General features: G+C 34.9%; 1 protein-coding gene across 3 annotated transcripts in view; it reads right to left on the bottom strand.

Moving 5' to 3' along the window:
• SUPT20H (SPT20 homolog, SAGA complex component) overlaps positions 1-21,970 on the bottom strand; it is a 40,078-nt gene that overhangs the window by 4,562 nt on the left and 13,546 nt on the right. Inside the window, exons 8-23 of one of the 3 annotated variants that reach the window (XM_044913567.1) lie at positions 21,621-21,737; positions 21,343-21,396; positions 18,241-18,380; positions 16,367-16,523; positions 16,216-16,272; positions 14,094-14,165; positions 13,296-13,453; positions 11,749-11,775; positions 11,165-11,197; positions 10,491-10,608; positions 9,878-9,980; positions 9,573-9,731; positions 7,574-7,880; positions 6,873-7,027; positions 3,969-4,024; positions 748-867 (exon numbers count right to left, since the gene is read on the bottom strand). In XM_044913567.1, coding sequence (XP_044769502.1) covers positions 748-867; positions 3,969-4,024; positions 6,873-7,027; positions 7,574-7,880; positions 9,573-9,731; positions 9,878-9,980; positions 10,491-10,608; positions 11,165-11,197; positions 11,749-11,775; positions 13,296-13,453; positions 14,094-14,165; positions 16,216-16,272; positions 16,367-16,523; positions 18,241-18,380; positions 21,343-21,396; positions 21,621-21,737 — 1,833 coding nt within the window. The remainder of the gene's footprint in view (positions 1-747; positions 868-3,968; positions 4,025-6,872; positions 7,028-7,573; positions 7,881-9,572; positions 9,732-9,877; positions 9,981-10,490; positions 10,609-11,164; positions 11,198-11,748; positions 11,776-13,295; positions 13,454-14,093; positions 14,166-16,215; positions 16,273-16,366; positions 16,524-18,240; positions 18,381-21,342; positions 21,397-21,620; positions 21,738-21,970) is intronic. The other 2 variants (XM_044913568.1, XM_021678346.2) reach the window with 2 other exon arrangements.

Here is a 21,970-nt window from a genome sequence, read left to right as displayed (position 1 = left end):
CATGTGTTAAAGAATAAAGAAAAGCTGTTTTGCATGTGCCCTTCCTGAGAATCTACTAGAGGATGAGCTTTACCTAACCAAGACTTAACTGGGGAATCTTTGTGAACTGAGAAACTCTGGGGAGTGAGACCCAAGAATCAGTATTGTTAGTTCCCAGATAATTCCAAAGTGTAGCAAAGGTTCAGAAAAACTTGTAGTTCCTTCTCCTTATTTATTTAATTTATTTATTTGACAGAGACAGAGAACACAAGCAGGGAGAGTGGGAGTGGGACAGGGAGAAACAGACTCCCCACTGAGCAGGGAGCCCGACGCGGGGCTCGATCCTAAGACCCTGAGATCATCACCTGAGCCAAAGGCAGACGCTTAACCAACTGAGCCACCCAGGCGCCCTCCTTCTCCTTTAATTTACTGCAGTTCTTATTAAATTTCATTATGTTTAACAATATACAAATATTTATTTGTGTCTATCTTCCCTTTGCCCTAAGCTTCATGATAATAGGGACATCTCTGTTCCAACAGAGACAAAACACTGCAAACAGAAGGATGATGACTGGGCAAAAAATGCATGGGCTATAGGAAGAGAAAAAGAATTTGAAATAGGCACCCAATAACTATCACTACTACTGATACTAAAAGCAGAACAGGAATTGTCTGTTTGAACTAAAACCATGCCAAATATGCTTGGAAAAAAAAAAAAAAGTTACAATTCTGTAATACAAAGCAAATGGAAGGCTGGAAGGCACATACCTGCTCCCCTGGCTGTTGCGGACTAGAAATTGTAGGTTGCTGAGGCTGCTGTGGTGTAAACTGAGAGAGCTGCTGTTGTTGCTGCTGCAGAGTGTTAAAAATGAGTGAACCACCTGGAAGCTATTAAAGAAGAATTAGCTCTTTTCACATTATTTAAATTTATTTATTCCATAAACACTTTTAGAACATTCACTATGGGGCGCCTGGGTGGCTCAGTTGGTTAAGCGACTGCCTTCGGCTCAGGTCATGATCCTGGAGTCCCGGGATCGAGTCCCGCATCGGGCTCCCTGCTCAGCGGGGAGTCTGCTTCTCCCTCTGACCCTCCCCCCTCTCATGCTCTCTCTCTCATTCTCTCTCTCAAATAAATAAATAAAAAATCTTAAAAAAAAAAAAAAAGTTAAAAAAAAAAAAAAAACATTCACTATGTGTCAGGCATTCTTCTGTGGATTGAGGAAATAGGTGGATAAAAACCACACCAAACCAATATCCCTGCCCTTAAAAAAAAATCTACTTAAAAACAATTTTTAATTGCTCTTACTTCTGGCTCTCAAATATGTAAGTAATCTCAAACATCCATGATTCTGCTTAATAGTTAGCTATCCAAATGTACATACTACTTTTATTTAACTCTTCTTACACATCAGTATAAAATAGCATTAAATGCTTTACAAAGTATAAACAAGAAACTGGTGATAATCAGATATACATATTAAGAAAACTTCTCTAATTTGTTCTAGCTTTACCAAAAACCAGAAATGCATGGATTTTTATATAACACAGTAAGGAATTCCAAAGCTGTAATGGAAGTACATTAGATATCCGTATTTTTAGTTCAGAAGTACTACTTGCTGCTCTGTCATTCTGTACCTAAATTACTTCAAAAACCCCCAAACAAAAAAAAACCAAACACTTTTTAAGGCATCCAGAAAATTCCATGTTAAAAATTAAAACTATGGTTTTCAAATGCATCTGGAAATAAATGGTTTTTCCACTTATCCTATAGGGGTTTAAGCTATAGTAATCTCCCTTCATGCATAGTTTTGCTTTCCCTGATTTCAGTTACTACAGTCAACTACAGTCCAGAAGCAGATGATCTTCCTGACATGGTCAGGTCAAGAGTAGCCTAACACTACATCACAACACCTATGTCATTCACCTCACTTCATCTCATCACCTAGGCATTTTATCATCTCACATTACAAGAAGAGTGTACAGTACCCTGTACTTACTTTAAGAGACCATTATTTACTTAACTTTTATTATAGTGTACCTGTTACCACTGTTCAATTTTATTAATTATTGTTAATCTCTTACTGTGTCTAATTCACAAATTAAACTTCATTGTAGGTATTGTGAAAATAGAGACGACTAACTGGAGTCCGGAAGCTCAATGTCAATTATAGGAAGATTGTCAATTACAGATCCCAGCAAAAGAATCCTCAATAGGAAAAAATCGTCAATGACAGGCCCCAGCAGGGAAAGATGTACACTGCATCTCCAACAAGAAATCGACCACTCCTGAAACTCAGCCAACAAGAAGCTGTCGTCAGCCTGAACTCTTGCTTTTCTCCAATGGACTTCATTCAAAACAACCCTCTCCACTTTCCTCCTCCTCCATCATAAAATAATATTCCTCTCTTTTGTTGAACTTGCCAGTGGTTTTGTCATAGCTTGCTTGGCCCAAATTGCAATTCTCTGTTATTCCCAAATAAGCCAATTTTGCTGGTAAAATAACTGAGTTTTATTTTTAAGGTTAACAGTACGTATGTAGAGGAAAAAAACAGTATATACAGGGTTTTGGTACTATCCATGTTTTTGGCACCCATGGGGGTCTTGAAAATATATCTACTGCAGATAATGGGGGACTACTGTACAAGCACTCTGAAGTCCTTAAGAGAAAGTCCAAGCAAATAAATACCCAACTACAAAACGCTTAGGTCTGCATAGCCAAAAAAAAAAGGTGTCCTCAGATCAGTATCTCTAAACCTCACTGTTATATAAATCTGGACTTAGCATAGGCCAACTGTTACTTGTAGCCTTACTCCTTATGATTAGTGCTATTAAGGAATTCCACTCATTTCCAACACCAATATGCAAAGAAGTTGGTTAAATAAACCAATGTGATCCGTGGTCTGTCCATATTACAAGCGGACTGTTCTGCGATTACATTCCGTAAATATAGACATTGTGTGCATCTTGTGTAACAAATATTTTTTAAGTTTTGGCTTAAAATACATTTCCTGATTTGTTATTCCTGAAAACCAGGTTGGGTTGATCTGTCTGGTACTGTTTTTTGTTTTTGTTTTTTTAAGTTTTATTTATTTGGCAGAGAGAGAGAGGGCACAAGTAGGGAGAGCAGGAGGCAGAAGGGAGAAATAGGCTCCCCTGATGATCAGAGCCCGACCTGGGGCTTGATCCCTCGACCCTGGGATCATGACCTGAGCTGAAGGCAGATGCTTAACCGACTGAGCCACCCAGTACCACCTGTCTGGTACTGTTATTTCCTAATAATCCAAAGCTCTGCCATTTTGTGTCCACACATTCATGTCTATCTTTCCTAAAGGTTCTCTGTAGACAATCCCACTCATTTTCCAACCTGGTAGCTTTATACTGGACCTCATCCTTAAATTAAAGGACCTAGCGTAACACCCAGAATATTAAGTTCACAATGTGTACTAAATTCTCCACTTTCAATCTTTTTATATGCTAACACTGATGACATGTAAGTAAAGACTCATAATTAGACACAAACTGTAATCTAACGAACATTTAATGAACAACTATAAGGTGCCTGGCATTGTTCTAAGAAATCATTCTGCTTAGGAAAAGAACACCTGCCTATTTTTTAAATTTTTCTTCAAGCAAACAGTAATACATATACATACATAAAATGCCTGTTGAAAGAGGAATTATTTTCTAAGTATATCTATTACTGCTATTGTAGGCAAGTGTAGCCCTTGGTAGTTGTCAATTCTCCCCATTGGAACAGCTAGTGCTCGATTAGGCAGAGTGCTGGAGCCAATGAGAGTGGTATGTAGGATACAGATTCTTTCTCTATCCGCTTCCCATGTGATCATACAAGAAAGCAATAATTAACCACACCCTTAGAAGATTTCGAACAGATTTCAACATTTCAAATGCTTATATGATCAGATATACATCATGAAAAAAAAGATATCAAACATAAAAACTTCAATCAAAAGCCAATATATCACATTTACCTGGAGTAGATTTAAGGGCCTGAGATTTGAAGTATTTTTTAAACCAAATGGAACACCTGTTAAATAAAACTCATGGTTATAAGAGGGAATTAAATTTTATTACACTTCAAAATATTTTTATACTTTGGTATCTATAAATACATTTTAAGTACCTTCTGCATAGATGTGGTTATTTTTTCTGTACTTTTAAAATAAAAAACAAAAAAAAATTCATCAATACCTATTAACACTAAGATCTTATTCAAAGATGTGGAGCACCAGATGTACATTTTATAGGCATACCTCAGAGATATTGTGGGTTCAATTCCAGACCACTACAATAAAGTGAGTACTGCAATAAAGCAAGTCAAATGAATTTTGATTTCCCAGTGAATGTTATGTTTACACTACACTGTAGTCTATTACATGTGCAATAGCATTATGCTAAAAATACAATGTACCTTAATTAAAATATTTTGTTAAAAAATACATTAACTGAGTTTTCAATGAGTCACAATCACTGATCATAGAGGACTACAACAAATGTAATAATAATGAAAATATATGAAATACTATGAGAATTACCAAAATGTGATCCAGAGATATGAAATGAGCTATTGCAAAAATGGCATCAACAGCCTCGCTTGATGCAGGGCTGCCACAACCTTCAATTTGTAAGAGAACATGCAGTATCTTTAAAGTGCAATAAAGCGGGGCGCCTGGGTGGCTCAGTTGGTTAAGCGACTGCCTTCGGCTCAGGTCATGATCCTGGAGTCCCTGGATCGAGTCCCGCATCGGGCTCCCTGCTCAGCAAGGAGCCTGCTTCTCCCTCTAACCCTCCCCCCCTCATGTACTCTCTCTCTCATTCTTGCTCTCTCAAATAAATAAATCTTTAAAAAAAAAAAAAAAGTGCAATAAAGCAAGGTATGCCTGTATTCTATTATTTCAGAAATGATAACGTCTTTTACCACTATTTTGACTTTTGGCTAGAGAAAGTAATCAGGAAGTATGCAGACACCATGAATATAATAAAACTGTCACTGTTGTGCAAATACATTTCAGGGATTGACATCTACTTAAATTTCTCAGTGCTAAGTAGTATACGATAATAATCCTATCTCCAAGAACCCCTGTGCTGTTTGCTATTTTTTCAAATACGAATGGTAATATTAACAATGTTAAAGAACACTGAATTTTGTCAAAAGTGAAAGTCAGGAAACAATGCTGTTACTCCTGAACTTAGTCCCAAAAATATGTGATGCAACACAGAGCACATAAAGCAGGGGTTGGCAAACTTTTTCAGTAGGCCCTGTGGGCCACATATGGCCTCTGTGGCATATTCTTCCTCTTCATTGTCTCTTTTTTTAAACAAACCTTTAAAAATATAACCATTCTTGTAGTTTGTAGGCCATGGTCTCAAAGTATGTGCATATTCTGCCAACAAAATATACCAACTTGAACATTAATTAAAATGTATCTAGTCCTCTCAGCAGATAATTGAATTAAAAAAAGATAAAAGGCAGAACATTCATAGGTGATGGTATCAAAGCATAATCACATTAAAATATTACAGTATTGATATTACTCATCAGGAAAAATTCTCATGAAAAGATATGACATAACTTCCTCTATTTATTTATTTTTAAAGATTTTATTATTTGAGAGAGAGAGAGAGCAGGAGCCTGGGGGGCGGGCGCGGATAAACAGATTCCCCACTGAGCAGGGAGTCTGACGTGGGGCTTGATCCCAGGACCCTCCCTGAGATCATGACCTGAGCCAAAGGCAGAAGCTTAACCAATTGAGGCACGCCCATAACTTCCTTTAAAAATGAATGACATCTATCTAATGCTTATGGCTTATTAAAGGCACTTTCAAATCACTTCATTAATGTCTCCTAAGTACCATCTAAAGTTAGGTATTTTTACTCCCACTTTAGAACAGATGAAACTGAGGCCAAGGGAGAAAAATTGACTTATTTTAGGCCCCACAGTGAACATCTGGAGCCACATATAACTAATTGGTAAATATAAGCATCCTAAATTCAACACTTGATTCCATCTCCAGAGCTTCTGCCATTAACATTTATGAACATTAAAATGAGATCATCAGCTAGAATTAGGAAGTCATAGCAATGTTACCTGTTTAAATTATACTCCCTGGGTTTGACTTCTCATAACTCAGAAATTTTCTGATAAATTTTTCTTACTATGTCAAGTTTGTTTTTCCTGCTAAGTTTTTTCTCAGCAGTACGAAATTGGATTATTCCAAGATATTACATTATTTTAAACATTAAAAAATAAAGTTGTTAGAACTGTTTTCCAGTACATGTAATAGTAATTACTACTGCACTGAAACTATCACTGTTTATGATGAGGATGGCAATTTTTTTTGAATGCTTATGTCTCAGGCAATTTAAAATACATCATCTGTATTTACTTATTTAACCTTCACAACTATGAGGCAAAGCATTATTTTTCCCCGTTTTACTGACAAGGAAAGTGAGGTGACTTTCCCATGATTATACTATTCAGTAAGTTGCACAACTGCGATTTCAAACTTAGGCAGTCTGGCTCCAGAGTCTAGGCTTTTTATTGCCATTCTATGTTGCCTTTCTCATACAATCTATGTTTCCAAAATGTATTTCTTTTATCTGAGAAAGGAGGACTACACTGACAATAAGGTTATTAAAATTAATTTATGTTTGGAAGGCAGACATAAGTTGCAGAAACTTACCAAGTTTCTTCATTGAATTGCTAAATGGTTTTTAATTTAAATATCAGGACTTCAAGGGCTTTTTAAATGAAATACTGCGACATAATGCTTCAAGAAATAAGGACATTAAGTGTATATAATATGCTTAAAATGACATTTTTGTATTAGCATGTACTTTAACTTTTTAGAGGTTATTATTTCCAATATTCTGACCTGCTTGAGAAGCTGCCTGCATTGCACCGGGCAATGCATTTGGTAGCAGACCGCCTGAGGGTAGAAGGCCACTCAGGTTTATTCCTGCAGGAGTTATGGCACCAGTGTTACAGCCCAGCATAGGGTTTGAACCACTCATCAAAGCCTGAGCTCCACTGCGGGAGAGTAAGACAAAGCATTAAACTTGCACTATAAAAGAAAATTTCAGTCACATAATAATTCCTTGGATTAAAAAACAAGCTACTAAACAAACAATTAGGTATTTTGGTCTTAAACATCAGTTTTAGGGCTCTGTTTCATTTTTATGCTACAGAGTGACAGTAAGATTATCTAAAATTAAGTACTATATATTTATCAAGGTTTAAAATATAATTTTAAAGAGTAAAAGCATTAATCAAGGGATTAAAATATGGTAATGCTGAGGATAAACAAGAAAATCTATACTGCTGTCAATGTGAAGTAGTATCAGGTTAGTGCATATAATACATAATTACCTAAAATTAAAACATACTTGTTGACATAGTTTCTATCCATATCTAAACTATTTGTTTTTCAGTTTCAGAAATATGCAATTTATTAATTTCATAAGAATTTATTTAGATCAATGAGAATATCTTAAAAAACAAAAACACACACACAAAGAAACAAAAACAAAAACACACACACAAAGAAACAAAATCAGGGCATCAATGCAAACTTACCAAACAGAGCCCACTACATTGATGAAGTTAAGTCCAGCAGAGTTTGCCATGACCTGGGTGGCCGTGGTTCCTGTAGTTATGGATGTTACCATAGTGGAAAGAGGAATGGTCGTTACAGGCATTGCCTGGCTCAGAGACCTTTGCTGCTGAGCAAACTGAGTTAACAAAGTGGGCTGAGGGGTGAAGCCTGAATCTTGGGGAGTAGGGGTGGCTGAAGGGGTAATAGGAGTTGAGCTCTGAGCATCAGGAGGGTGTGGGGTCGATGAAGGGGTTGGTGTAGGAGTAGATGGCTTAGGAGTTCCAGATCCTGCTCATTGAGAAAAATAAAAATTGCTAGTTTGTTATAAATGGCCAGTCCTTTTTAAAATAAGGTTAATGGAATCTTACTTAGCACTGACAATTTGTTCCAGTTTTAAGCAGTTAACTGCAAGTGTTAATTTCTACACATGATACATGAGTGTTGCTACACTCAATTACAATTAAGGATGCAGTATATCACCTAAAAATTCCATCAGAGATGCTATTACAGTAACAGTAAAAATATACATTTGTATACTACCACAATACCCATTTAAAAGTTAATTTCCTACATGCTACCTTTGGCCTAAAAAGTTTAAGAGGAATTCAAATTAATTTTTGTTATTTACGATTTCACTAATTTAGAACTTCATTTAAAAATATTGCTTATTTTCTGTAACAGTCTGAGATAAACTCTGAACATATTTAATTACATATGGTTAACAATCATACTTGGCACCTAAATGTACATGTTTAATTCCTAACACATCAAGTTTATCCTGACAAACAAATTTACAAAACACAGTAATAAAGCAAATATTTGATAGATAATACTGCATCTTTAACAGTAACTGTGTACTTCTGTTTAAATGTAAGAATGTATAGAAAATCTGTTGTGAATGAAGTATGCACAGTTTATCAACTTTTTAAAAAAAAAAACAAAAACAAAAAACAAAAACCAAAAAAATAAAACCAAAAGCTCTTGAGGTGTTTTCTTTTTTAGCTTTCATGTCCTGCAGAAAGAAAGGAAAGAAATGTGAATGTCCAGAAGCTGTCACTCAACCCTTACTTAAAGTAACAACTGTGTGCAGTAGATTAACATAATCCATACCCACAACATAAGAAGTGTGAATAAGACTTCCAGGAAATTTATAAATTTTTCTTTGTGCAAAACAAGAAGGCAGAAAAATTACACCTTTTGAGCTATCAAGATGAAGATGTTTATATCTAAGGCGAAGACCACCCTATCACTGTGCAGTGTACTAAAACTTTCAAGCACACTTTAGTTATCTATAAAAAAATCTAAAAAACTGGAATGCTTTTTTGCAAATTGATACCTAAATATCTCAGAAAACTCTAATTTGAAGAAATTATCCCAATTGAATGCTAGAATTCTTGCATAAGTTTTCTTGATGTTAAAAAAAAAAGTATTTAGTAAAAACTACATTTTAGTATTTTCAGAATAATGCCTTATGATTATTACCACATTTTAGTAACTGATTACAATTTTTAAGAGTGTAGGAGTGTTTTTGAAAAATCAGCTTTCAGTTTATTACCACCTTGGAACTAGTTGGTTTCTTACATATACAAAAATAGGACTGCAGCAACAACTCTTATGACTTTTTTTTCATATCAGCTACATAGTTTACATAAAATGTAACATGATCCTAGGGAACACTGGAATAAATATTTTGGAATCTTATTGCCACATTTAACTAACAGATTTTTTTTTAAGGAGATGTGTAGGTTGTAAATCTGTAAGGTATACACACAGTGCATACACAGATACAGAAAAACAAATACAATTACAATAAACACATAATACATACAATTAACAAGAGATTCGCCTGAAGCTTCTCAAAACTTATACATTTTGGGTACATAGTACATTCAGATTTCAATATTTCACTGGTCAAAAAAAATAGCTTTTTAAAGAAATACTAATGCAAAAAGCTAATGAAGAATTTAAGTTATAACTCACTTTGTGATGAGCTGGCAGGTGACAGGGCAGCTGGAGAAAGCATGCTAACTTGATTGAGATCCACAGATGACTTCCGAGAAAGACTCGGTGGCTTGGAAGCAGGAGGAGGAGTTGGAGATTTAAGAAAGCTGCTGGCCTGCTGTGGTGTAAAATAGTTACCTAGAAGAATATAAAAGTTATTTCCTACACTTATAATTCAAAATTCTGTGAATTAAGTAAATCATAATATGAGTATAGTTTTAAAAAAAGATTATGACTGTATGATGTATTTTACTCCAGATGACAGAAATCAAAGAATGTAATACCTGAAGAACTACTTCCTGAGCTTGAAGGAAGTTTGATGGGTGGAGGTCGATGTTTTACTCCCTTTCCCAATACTGAAGACTGAACTGACACAGTCTCGGGCTGCTAAGAGACGGACATTGAATATACTTGTTAAACTTAAGCTCAAATCAGAAACTCATAAATTAATACCACTATAGCTTCTAGATGAGAACACACACTTTAAAACTCTGCAAAGTACTCTTAGTGTTATAGGTTGGGTGTGACAGATGTTACAAAAAAAAATACAATTTCACATAAGAAGATCCATGAAACAAATTACAGTATATATGTAAAGGATGAAGGAAAGATTTCTAAGTAATAGGATGGGGAAAAACTTTGAAGGAGAAGAGCAGAAAGGTAAACTGAAGGCAAAGCTTCCACTCTTAAATCTTTCCAGGAAAAAGAGTAAATTGTTGAAGCCAGGTGATTAGTATACACAGGTGTTCATTATACTTTTCTCTCTACCTTTCTGTATACTTGAAAGTTTACAGAAAGTTAAATACTACACAATACCCCCATCCCTCAAAAAATAGTCTTAAACATTTCTTAGATTCCCTGAAAAACAATTAGGCACAAAAAAGTAATCAAACATACTTCTGTTTCTTTCCCTGGAGAAAGCTGACTCAAGCTGGCTGAGCCACTAGAGCTGTGTGACATTTTAACTGGACATTTGGCTTCATTCTGGACCAATTCCTGGTATTGATTGACTACCCTGGAATATTAGGAGTAAATGAGTAAGGATTAGCTAACTGTTCTAAACACAAAATTTATAGGAAATAAATAATAATTGTTAATAAAAGAATTTCCATCAAAATTAACACAAAAATTCAAACTAGATAATTTAAAATGTTTGTGCCAAAATTACATTCTTCTAATCTTTTTAATGACAAGCTAATGCTCAAAACATTTTGCTAATAAACAATCTAAAGATAAACATACAGTATCTTCCTTTTAATACAGAAAGTACAGGGATTATTTAACCAATAAGCAGCCAAAGAAATTACTCACTGACTTCCACTCACATTCTGATTAAAGTACTACTTAGAAATTACTTTCCTTAGCTACCATAGATTATCTATGCTTTCTTATTTAAAATACACTGTATTTTAAACATTATTGTGTTATTTTCCTAATTCTATAAAAAATTCTAATAATATCTAAGGTATAAATAAAATCAAAATTGTGACTCTTAGTGGAGTACTATGTCCTATAAAAGTGAAGTTTTTCATATCCATCCAGATTAAAGATAAAGACACAAATATTTTTACCTCTCAGCATCAGTCTTTGATCCAATAATAAACCTGGAATGTTTAAAAGAGAGAAAAGTATTATGTTAAGAGTTGTCTTATGGAACCCTGGGATTACTTTTGAAGGCTTCCATATTTTAGTGACTGCAGTTTTATAAAATGTGTCAAATTACAAAGATATCACAAAAATTTTTTTTACATACATTTAAACTTATGAAGCAATGACCAAGTTTTGCATGCATTATAAATATCCTGTGAATAATTTGGCTGATTTAAGGGAGATGTATTTTGGCATAAAACTTATGTATCAAAACAAAATCTGGGCTCAAAGTTACCAAGTGCTATACATCCTTGCAAGTGTCTGCCCTACAGCAAAATTCACTGAACTACTGTGTGCAAGGCCTTTGGCCTTCCTCTCACTTTAACCTTTGATTTCTGAAGTCATTAATAATGTCTACAGAGCAGATCTTAGAATATATTTTAGACAGGGAAGGTAGTTTATTGCCAATTCAATAAAATGTCTTTAACAAGTCTTTTTAAAGAATTTGACATTTATATGATTTCTTAACAGATTAAAATAGTGAGTTTGTTTATTTTTTAATTACCAATTTGAATGATCATCTGTGGAGGAGCTGAAATATAAAATGTAAAAAAAAGAAAAAACTTGGTTAATGCAGCTCAAACTTTAACTTCATAGTTATTAACTCAAGTAATTTATGAATATGGAGGAATGACTGGAAGTAACAAATCATGCGGTATTTTTGCAGCAACTCCCTGATGTAAAGGCAAAAAATTCAATTCTCTTCTTGTTAGATCTAATCAGTTGGCTTTTGAACTGATTTTTTTTTTTTTAAAGATTTTATTTATTTATTTGACAGACACAGCGAGAGAGGGAACACAAGCAGGGGGAGTGGGAGAGGGAGAAACAGGCCCCCCGCGGAGCAGGGAGCGGATCCTGGGATCATGACCTGAGCCAAAGGAAGGCACCTAATGACTGAGCCACCCAGACACCCCTGAACTGATTTTTTTTTTTAAGATTTTATTTATTTATTTGAGAGAGAGAGAACGAGAGACAGAGAGCACAAGAGGGAAGAGGGCAGAGGGAGAAGCAGACCCCCCGCCGAGCAGGGAGCCCGATGCGGGACTCGATCCCGGGACTCCAGGATCATGACCTGAGCCGAAGGCAGTCGCTTAACCAACTGAGCCACCCAGGCGCCCTGAACTGATTTTTTTAAAATGAGAAAAAGAACATATCTCCTTGTGTCTGAGAAAAGTTCGTAATTTAAAATGACTAATGTATGTCTTAAAGGGGGAGATTTTTAAAAACACAGGTAATCGAAACATCTGATCTACGTAGTATTCAGCAACAGAAACTGCTAATGTGAAAAAATTACCAAATGATTCTGACTGAAACTACTTCTTCCCATTAACTTTTACTTAGATACTGGTGAGGTTGTTCTTTAAAATCCATTTCTGCTATAGTTGCAATTAGCATCTTGTGTTAAGTAAAGACTTTATATAAGTAATTTTAACATAGGCTTGGCCCCTGCTTTTTTTCTGTTGAGCTCCTCTTTGTAGTTTCTTCTTTTTGAAACAGCATCAACTTGATTGAAAAACAAAATCATCAAACTAACAATAAAAACAAAATACTGTTACCTTGTACTAAATATACAGTCCATGTTTTAGAAGATCAAATATGTGTATTTTTTTATAGCCAATAACTACATTAAGCACTGAGTCTTTGTCCTTACATGCATGCTGCAATACCAAGTACATTTAACAGCTTCTTCGTTTATTGTAAACTTGCTACCCATTTAAACAAACTACTTCTCAGAAACACTTCAACTTCCTGCTCACAGGTTGAAGTCACAAGTGTCAACACATAAATATAACAAGAGGGATATATCCTTTAAAGCAAGTATGAAAATAATTATACCATAGGTTTTTAAAAAGGTATTATTTTAAATAACTCCTGGACAACATGGTTATTGTAATTTAGGTTTACTTTTGTCTACTGACAAATCTAATTGGAGTACTTAAATAACAAATGAACCCCAAAAGGGAAGTTTTTATTCATTAATGGTTCATCAATAATTGCTAGATAAATTCTGATGCCTAATTTTGTCAATTACATGTAATTAACAGAACTCACTGGGATGGAGACACCTGGTTGTCATTTTCTTCATCTTCTTTACATGGCTGTATTTTACCATAATAAAGTGGATCACCAAGTGACTGCAAAATGGTCAGCTTTGTTTTCTGATACTGATTACCAGCTTCACATTCAAACACATAATCATCTTTTACATCCTGAAAAAGAGTGTCCCAGATAAATACCTTCGTCAGTAAATACATAATCAAAGTTAACAAAATAAACGACACACTAACTTGTATCTGTCAATATGAAGACACATCACATTTTGCCTATAGACCTGTTTAAGACCATCAAAGAGAATAAAGCCCAGGATTCTTCTTTACATAGCACTTTAAGAATGAGAGTCCAATGGGGTAGTTAACCAAGCCCAAGTGAAATATGGCAGAATTGCATACAGTGAACATATGAATGCAAATACTAAATATTAAAGTGGTAAAACTTTTGAAGACAGATCTATTTGTCACATATAAAAAATATTACTGCACTTAGGGAAAATTATACAGAACATTTAAAATCATCCTTAGAATATAACTAATTAGAAACAGAAAACAAATCAGAACTACCAATATGCAACTGAAACAGAAATAAAAATGCAGTTATATATTACAACTGCCCTTTAAAATGGAAACCATACTTTATGAAAAACAAAACTAAACAACTATTCTTTCCTTTAATTCACTAAATCCCCAGAATGTCCTTTAAATTAAAAAAAAAAAAATCGAAAGTAAAGGCACTTTATGTTTAATAAATTCAGAAACAGCCTCATCAGAAAGAAGACTGCAATGATGGACTTACATGGGCTGGCCAGACTGTTGGTTGTGAGTCATCAGATTTGATGGACTTTTCCACTTTAGCGTATTTCTCCACCTAAGCAATCAAATCAAGAGACAGCAGATGTAATGGAATCAGTATTGTGACCAAAGAGAAAAACCTAAATAATTCCTCAAGACAATACAGTTTCAAGCACAAAAATTCTTGAATTGCTAATATCACCAACTGTTTATGCTTAATTTAAAACTCTCCTGATACAGTAATTCGACCAATTGGTTTTAAAAACACGATTAGAATCTCTTTTGTCATTAAATAGGCGTAATAAACACAGCTGTTTTGGACAATGCCTTTTCTTTTTATCCCATAAACTGATATTACATTTATCCTTTAGGGAAGTTGGAATGATACAGACATAATCAGGACCAAGATCTTTTCCTTTGGCTGGGTTTTTAAACCACTTTTTTTTTTTTAAAGATTATTTATTTATTTGAGAGACAGAGAGAGAGAGAAAATGGCTCCCCACTGAGCAGGGAGCCCGATGTGGGGCTCCATCCCAGGACCCCAGGATCATGACCTGAGCTGAAGGCAGACACTTAACCGACTGAGCCACCCAGATGCCCCCTATGGCTGGGTTTTAATGGACAGTTGGGACAAAACTGGAGAAAGACTAGGGAAGTTATATTAAAGTTGATAAAATTTTTGTGAACCTTTTCCCTTTTCTAATTGAACATGGACCATACATTCTGTATTATCACCTACTAGTCTGTGTAAATCAAATTTTCTCATCTTCCTGGTAACCATGACCTTACGATAAAGCAGACTCACCCGGGAAATTGATAAAAATTCAGATCTCCATGTCCTTTCCCTGGAGATCTGACTAAATTAAAAGGTCTGAAGTGGGGCCTGAAATCTGCATTTATCTGGTATTCTGGATGATTCTTCTGATCAACTCAGACTGAGAAACTTTGTATTAGTGTTTTGCTACTCAGATGTAGGCTGTGGACCTCAGTACCATGCAACCTGAGAGCCTGGCAAAACTGCAGCAGCTCCAGTTCTAGCCCAGACTTGATGAATTAGAATCTGCATCTTTTTTTTTTAAGATTTTATTTATTTGCGAGAGAGAGAATGAGAGACAGCATGAGAGGGAGGAGGGTCAGAGGGAGAAGCAGACTCCCCGCAGAGCAGGGAGCCCGATGCGGGACTCGATCCCGAGACTCCAGGATCATGACCTGAGCCGAAAGCAGTCGCTTAACCAACTGAGCCACCCAGGCGCCCTAGAATCTGCATCTTAACAAGCAAGCCAAGGTGATTAGGATGTACATTAAAGTTCAAGAAGCACTGCTGTAGATATACAGTCTACCCTCCAAAGCTAAATCCCACCCTTTGATATTTACACTAACATCTCTTCTCAAGCTGCATTCCTCCAGAAACACATTAAGTTATAAAAAAAATAATGTGGCTTATATTCCCTTTAGTCATATACATAGTATACTTCTGATGGTTTTGGCTTTGTGCTTTTCAGAAATTTTTTTCTTAATCTCAGAAAATAAGAATAGTACATGTGCTAGCCTAAGAAGGATGCGGAAGAAAAACAAACATCCGTTAAAATAACTAGCCAATTATAAAGAGTTGAGTGAAAAACAAAAAGGAACACAGGAAGAATAGGGAAGTAAAAGAAATATGGGACTAGTCATCAAAAGATCTCTTTCATGTTTTTGATCATTTATAGCTCATGAATATTATGGATCAGCAGAGAATAACATGCAAAGTTCCTAATCTTGGTCACTGATTTGAGAAAAGAAGCATTATCAGGAAATTATAATGGAATATTATGAAAAAAGAACACATTTTATACATATTATGTAATAATGTACCATCTTTTTCCATATTTCATAATTCTTTGGTTATTATATTCCTACTCTAAACACAGACCTTTTAAAGCAATACATAGATGTATTAAGGTGTTATATTCTTACACAAGTAAATGTGAAAGAATATTCTAAAATATTCTAAAAATGAGCAATTGATTTAAAAAAAACATTACTCTGTTTTTAAAACAAGTCTTTGTTTTCCCAGAGTATAAGCTGCTACTAGTTAAATTTAGGAACTTTATATGAAAATAAGTGCAATTCATGAACTGACTTACATCCACTTCGGAAGGTATGGCCAAATTACAGGGACTCCGCTTCCACATATCTACACACTGAAAATTAAAAACAGTATTAATATGCTGAAAATTCAAAATGGGCAATGCTTTTGGCATAATAATAAGCTTCATTTAAAAAACACATACTTACATTTCCTGCTTTAGATATCTTGAGGTCATAATGTTGACCTGCTTTTCTTTCCTTCCTTTTTTGTAAGAAATCAAGTAATTTTAGCTGCGGAGGAGGTGGACAATGGGACAGATCCTGTTGCCGGTTCAGAGAGGACCTGGAATACCTCTTGAAACACCTGAAATATTAAAAGAGTTGAACTAAACAAAATAAAAGAAACTCAGAATAAATCTGGATTCAAATCAGTAAGCATTATATATGTAAATCATAAGTATCTGTAGAACACTATCCCTTGCCAAGCAAAATCCCAGGCACTGGTAAAACAAAAATGAACAAGACAAACATATCCTGCTACCATGGAGCTGATAGTCCAAAGGGGAAAATAGACATTCACAAGTAAACAGGTAAGATCATTTCAGACAGCACTGATCAGGAGGAGGAAAAAGACAAAACAAAACAGGGTCCTGTGGTGAGTCAGTGACAGAGAGGGCAGCATTAGGTAAGAGAAAGGAAGGACTGGACTCTGAAGAAATGATGTGTGAGCTGAGCCATGAACGGCAAGAAGGAACTGCCTATGAGAAGATCAGGGAGGGCACCTGGGTGGCTTGAATAGTTGGGCATCTGTCTTTGGCTCAGGTCATGATCTCATGGTCTTAGGATCAAGCCCTGTGCTGGGTTCCCTGCTTGGTGGGGAGTCTGCTTTTTCCTCTCCCTCTGCCTCCCACCCCTCGTGCTCTCTCCCTCTCTCTCAAATAAATAAAATCTTAAAAAAAAAAAAAAGAAAAAGAAAAAAGATCAGGGAATGAGTATTTGAAGCACAAAGAAGAATTTAAAAACTAAAAAAGAATTAAAAACTTAATTTGTTTTAAAACCAGAAAATAGGTGTGATTAGAGCATGAGGATCCACATAATAGATGAGGTCAGAGAGTGAGAAAGGGGCCTTGCAGATCAATGGTAACGTGTTTAGATTTAATGTGAAGTACAATGGGAAGCTTTAGGGAAATTTAAGTAGTGGCATAATCTCCTTTGAAGTTTTTAAAAGATTATTCCAGTTTGCTTACATGGCAAATAGATCAGAAAGGAGCAAAGATAGCAGCAGGAAGACCGGTCAAATAGGAATTTACTACAGAAGTAAGATGAAGATGATGCTGACTTTAACTATAATTTATCAGTGGGCATGGAGATGTGGAGAGATACAAAGAGATTTTATAGGACTGCTGACAATCTTATACGGACTTATTTCACCATTTCTAAAACTGTACCTTTTTCTCAGCGTATGTTGTTTACACAGTAAATTAAGGAATTTAGAAAATGGATAGGTTTTGAACTCCTCCAAACTTGAAGATTATCCAAACTGGGCAATTCAAACAATTATGTCAGAAGTACTTAATGATGAACCAATTATAACTGTAGTCCAAGTTAATATTAAGTAAAAGAGATAGTTAAAACATTTAAAGACAAATTACCATGGTATAAAAAGGCATCTGGTTATAAACTGACTTATCAGACATGTTTTATCATATCTCAAAAATAAATTACAAATCATTTCTTTAAAAGGAGTATTAACAAAACAAATAGGTTATTGGTTATTAGTAATTAATAAAGGAATTATTGTTTATACTTGTCTCCTTCTCAGCCTCTTTTTGGTAAACAGACTCTAAACTTTAGAAGTTTGTTCTTTCACAAAATGCACAGAATGCACCACTTCAATATAAGGCAGACAGTATTAAAAAACCATAATACACAAAAAAAGTAATATAAAGCCATTAAAATCCTATTTAAAAAAAAGTCAGAGCACTTATATACTTTAGAGGGGAAAGATACCATAAAGAGCAAAATTTAAAGCTACTTGCCGAGGAGCATCTTTCGGTTTACCTATCTACAAAGGCAATTACCGTTTCATTGGGCGTGTGTTCATCTTTTGCTTGTTATAAAGCAGCCTGTTTGCAGTGCAGGTTACTGCTATAGAAGGATCAAGACACAATGGTTCTGCTGTAGCTAGGATCAGCTGGCTCTCAAGCAAAAGTTTGTCTTCCTAAAATATGTAAGAGCATATGTCAGTAACAGATTTAAGTTTTTCAAATCACACGTATCTCTTAATCTAGAAATATTCCTTGGAATTCTGTTATGTACTACTATAAAACACAGTATTTCAAGTTCCAACCTTTGTGTAAACTTCAAAAACTTGACAGCATAATGAAACCATTAACGGAAATTCAGTAATTTGTACAGTGTTCAAAATGGTCAAGTTTTAAGAGTGCCTATTCATTAACTCAACAAATATTTGCTGAGCACCTACTGTTAGGCCCTGTTCTAAGAGTTGAGGATTAAGTCGTGAACAAAACAGATAAAATCATCCGCTCCTACAAAGCCTACAGAATCATGAAAGATCACAGCACTTTCAATAACACAGAGATTAACAGTCCCATTCTATACATAGCTTAACTTCATTACAAGAATAAAAATGATTACACTAATACTGCATAAACTCTATATACCCAATTCCAAAGTGTATACAGGTCTTTTACTGGTATTACGTAAGGAATACTGCTTTTTTTTTTTTTTGGCTTAATCACTGAAATATTTTAATAGCAACAACTACATTTTTTATGGTCAAATGAGTCAATCAATACTATTGCTGAGTAAGATTTTTGCAAAAAAACACTGCTGCTTTCAATACTTCAACTTTTTATTATGGATATTTTCAAACATACACAAAAGCAGAAGTGTGGGGACACCCATGTACCAACACTCAATTTCATTAACAACTGTCTCTGTAACTTACGCTTTTGTTTTGCTGGAGTAATTTAAAAGACATCTTTGATGTTGTATTATTTCATCTGAAAATACTTCAGCACGCATTGCTAACTGATAAGGAGTTCTAACATTCAGTCTGGCTTTAAATTTTCCATTATCTCAAGAGTGTATTTTTAGTTGGTTTGTTTGAATTTGAACTCAAACAAGGCCAAAGATACCTGGTTTTTATCTGTTTTAAACATCTTTTTTTGTTCTGTAATGTGATCACCTCCTTCTCCCAACTTTTTTTCCCCTTTTCTCATGCAACTGGTTTGTTGGATTTGAGCAACTACTTCCTTGCGGACTTTAACTGGATCTGACTGGCTGCTTCCTCACTGTGTCATTTAATAGTTTCTTTTATTTCCCCGAGTTCCCTGTAAACTGTTAGATCTAGAAGCTTAATTTAATTCTGGTTCTGTTTTTTTGGACAAGAATTCTTTATTGGTACTATTGTGTACTTTCTCTTGCATCATACCAGGAGGAATAAAATGACTGACTATCCCACTTTTACATCAGTGGGGTTAGTCAGATCTCTGCATCATAAGTATTCCTATGAACCTACAATCTAATGGTTTTTATACCTAAGAATTACATCTGTCTAGATTCATTAATTCATTAAGACTTCCAAATTGATTTTTTAAAAATCTATCATTTCTTTTGTACCTATTAGCTGGAATTATTCCTATATATTATTCCTATATATGTGCAGGGAGTGCACCTTCAACTGTGCACTCCACACCTTCAACTGTGCACTCCTTACCCATCTGGCAGGAATGTTATGGAGCCTACATCAACATTTAATGGTATAAAACTGAAGGGAAATTAAGCTGAAATACTATTAGTATCTATAATATGTGAAATCACAACTAAAAATTTCTGCTATTTGGAATCCTTAATTACAAAGCACCATTTGTATGCATCTCAACCAAAGAAATTCAAATCTCACCAATATCAGAAATGTTAATGCTAAATTGTCTTCTATACTTCCTGATTCTTACTGGAACTTTCTTAAATATATCATTATTAAGCATATTTGTGTTATATTCTCAAAAGTTAACTCTAAATCCATGATTATATGAAAGAAATTAAGAAAAATAAACTGTGTAAAGATATAGGTGGTAGTTTTCAAAGAATGCAGGTGATATTTTTCAAAGACAGAAACTACACATCTGCCTGTAAGAAATGTCCTCTACTAACATTTACTTTGTACCAGGAAAATTCTGTTTGTTCTCCCTCTTTTCTACTAAGGTATACCTGACATATTATTTTCAGGTACACAAGTGATTAGATATTTGTAAACACTGCAAAATGGCCATCACAGTAAGTCTAGTTACCCACAGCAACAAAAATTTTTTTTCTTGTGGTGAAAACTTTCAAGATAATTTTCCCAAAGAATTTCCTCCTAGTTACTATTTGGCTATCTAACATACAGTTCATACAGGAAAAGCAGAATAAAATGCTACAATCTCTCCCTTTATTCATCAACATTCAGAATAAGAAACTAACACCCTAGCAACCTCTTATGGTGACCAATGAGGGGTTTTTTTTTTCGGTTTTGAATATTCTTTCAATAGCTTTTAACCTTGCAGGCAAAAAGATTGTAGCCCAAACTAAAACACAACACTTGACAGTTACTGATGACTACATCTTATTCATAACCACATTTTGCAGATAATTTTCATTACTGATATTTTCTTTGGTTTAGTAACTATTCCTCTCTATAGTAGCAGAGAAATAAGTCAACACTCTTGTGAGTGGGCACCAAATATATACTGAGCCAGCACTGGAGAGTTAACTGGCTAGTCTCAAAGTTCTAGTGCTACAACTGGTGTGAACGGCAAAGACAGGCTAGACCTGCTTTAGAATCCTAGATTCTAGAAAACCAGTATCTATTTGTATCCATGGTATAAAAACAAGTATTTTTCTTCTATTTGAGAGGGGATAAAAAACTAAGTTTCACACGTTGGGCAGATCAGGTCCGCCTGACCCTGTTTCACCATGGTCCTAAAGCAAATGGGATGGAACTGCTTAGTTCCTTGAGCGATTACAGCATGGATGAAGAGACCCCCGATTTCTACAGCTCATAAAGCGGAATCCCCAAATTTACTCTTGAATAAAATTATGACTAAAATATCTTTTGCTTAGCTTAATGTTAAGTATTGTTCCTTTATTTGCCTGTTTGGGATTAAAAAACAACTAACCTGGGTCCATTTGTGGTTATCGCTTGTTATTGAATGTACATCACAGATCAAAGTCTACAAAAAACAAAAATTAAAAAAAATACAATATACAGACACAGAAACATATGAAGATATTTAATAAGTAAAACTCTAAATAAAAACTAAAATTCCTTTATTTAAGATTTTATTTTTAAGTAATTTCTACTCCCAACTTGAACTTACAACTCAGATCAAGAGTCACCCACTCCTCCACCAACTAAGCCAGCCAGGCGCCCCTAAAATACTTAAACATTCCTTACCTGCATTGTTGGTCGTAAGAGAATATGCCTACTTTGGTAACCAGGAGACTTCATATTACTGGACTGCCTGTAGTCACGTATTTCTGCTATGACACATCCACAATGAAAAATATTAACCTGTTTTGAGTGAAAACACTTAAGTAAATGTCATTTTTTAAAAGCCTACATAAGAGTGCTTACATTCAATGTTTCAGGTTCTTTACATGCTTATGCAATACTTCTGGCCACTCACATTATCTTTTTTTTTTTTTTTTAAAGGTTTTATTTATTTATTTGAGAGAAAGAGAGAGAGAGAGACCATGGGGGGGGAGGGTCAGAGGGAGAAGCAGACTCCCCGCTGAGCAGGGAGC

Source organism: Neomonachus schauinslandi, chromosome 3, assembly GCF_002201575.2.
Source record: "Neomonachus schauinslandi chromosome 3, ASM220157v2, whole genome shotgun sequence".
Lineage (NCBI taxonomy): Eukaryota > Metazoa > Chordata > Mammalia > Carnivora > Phocidae > Neomonachus > Neomonachus schauinslandi.
The sequence above is the reverse complement of the archived record's forward strand: the minus strand, read 5'-3'. Positions and strand labels throughout refer to the sequence as shown.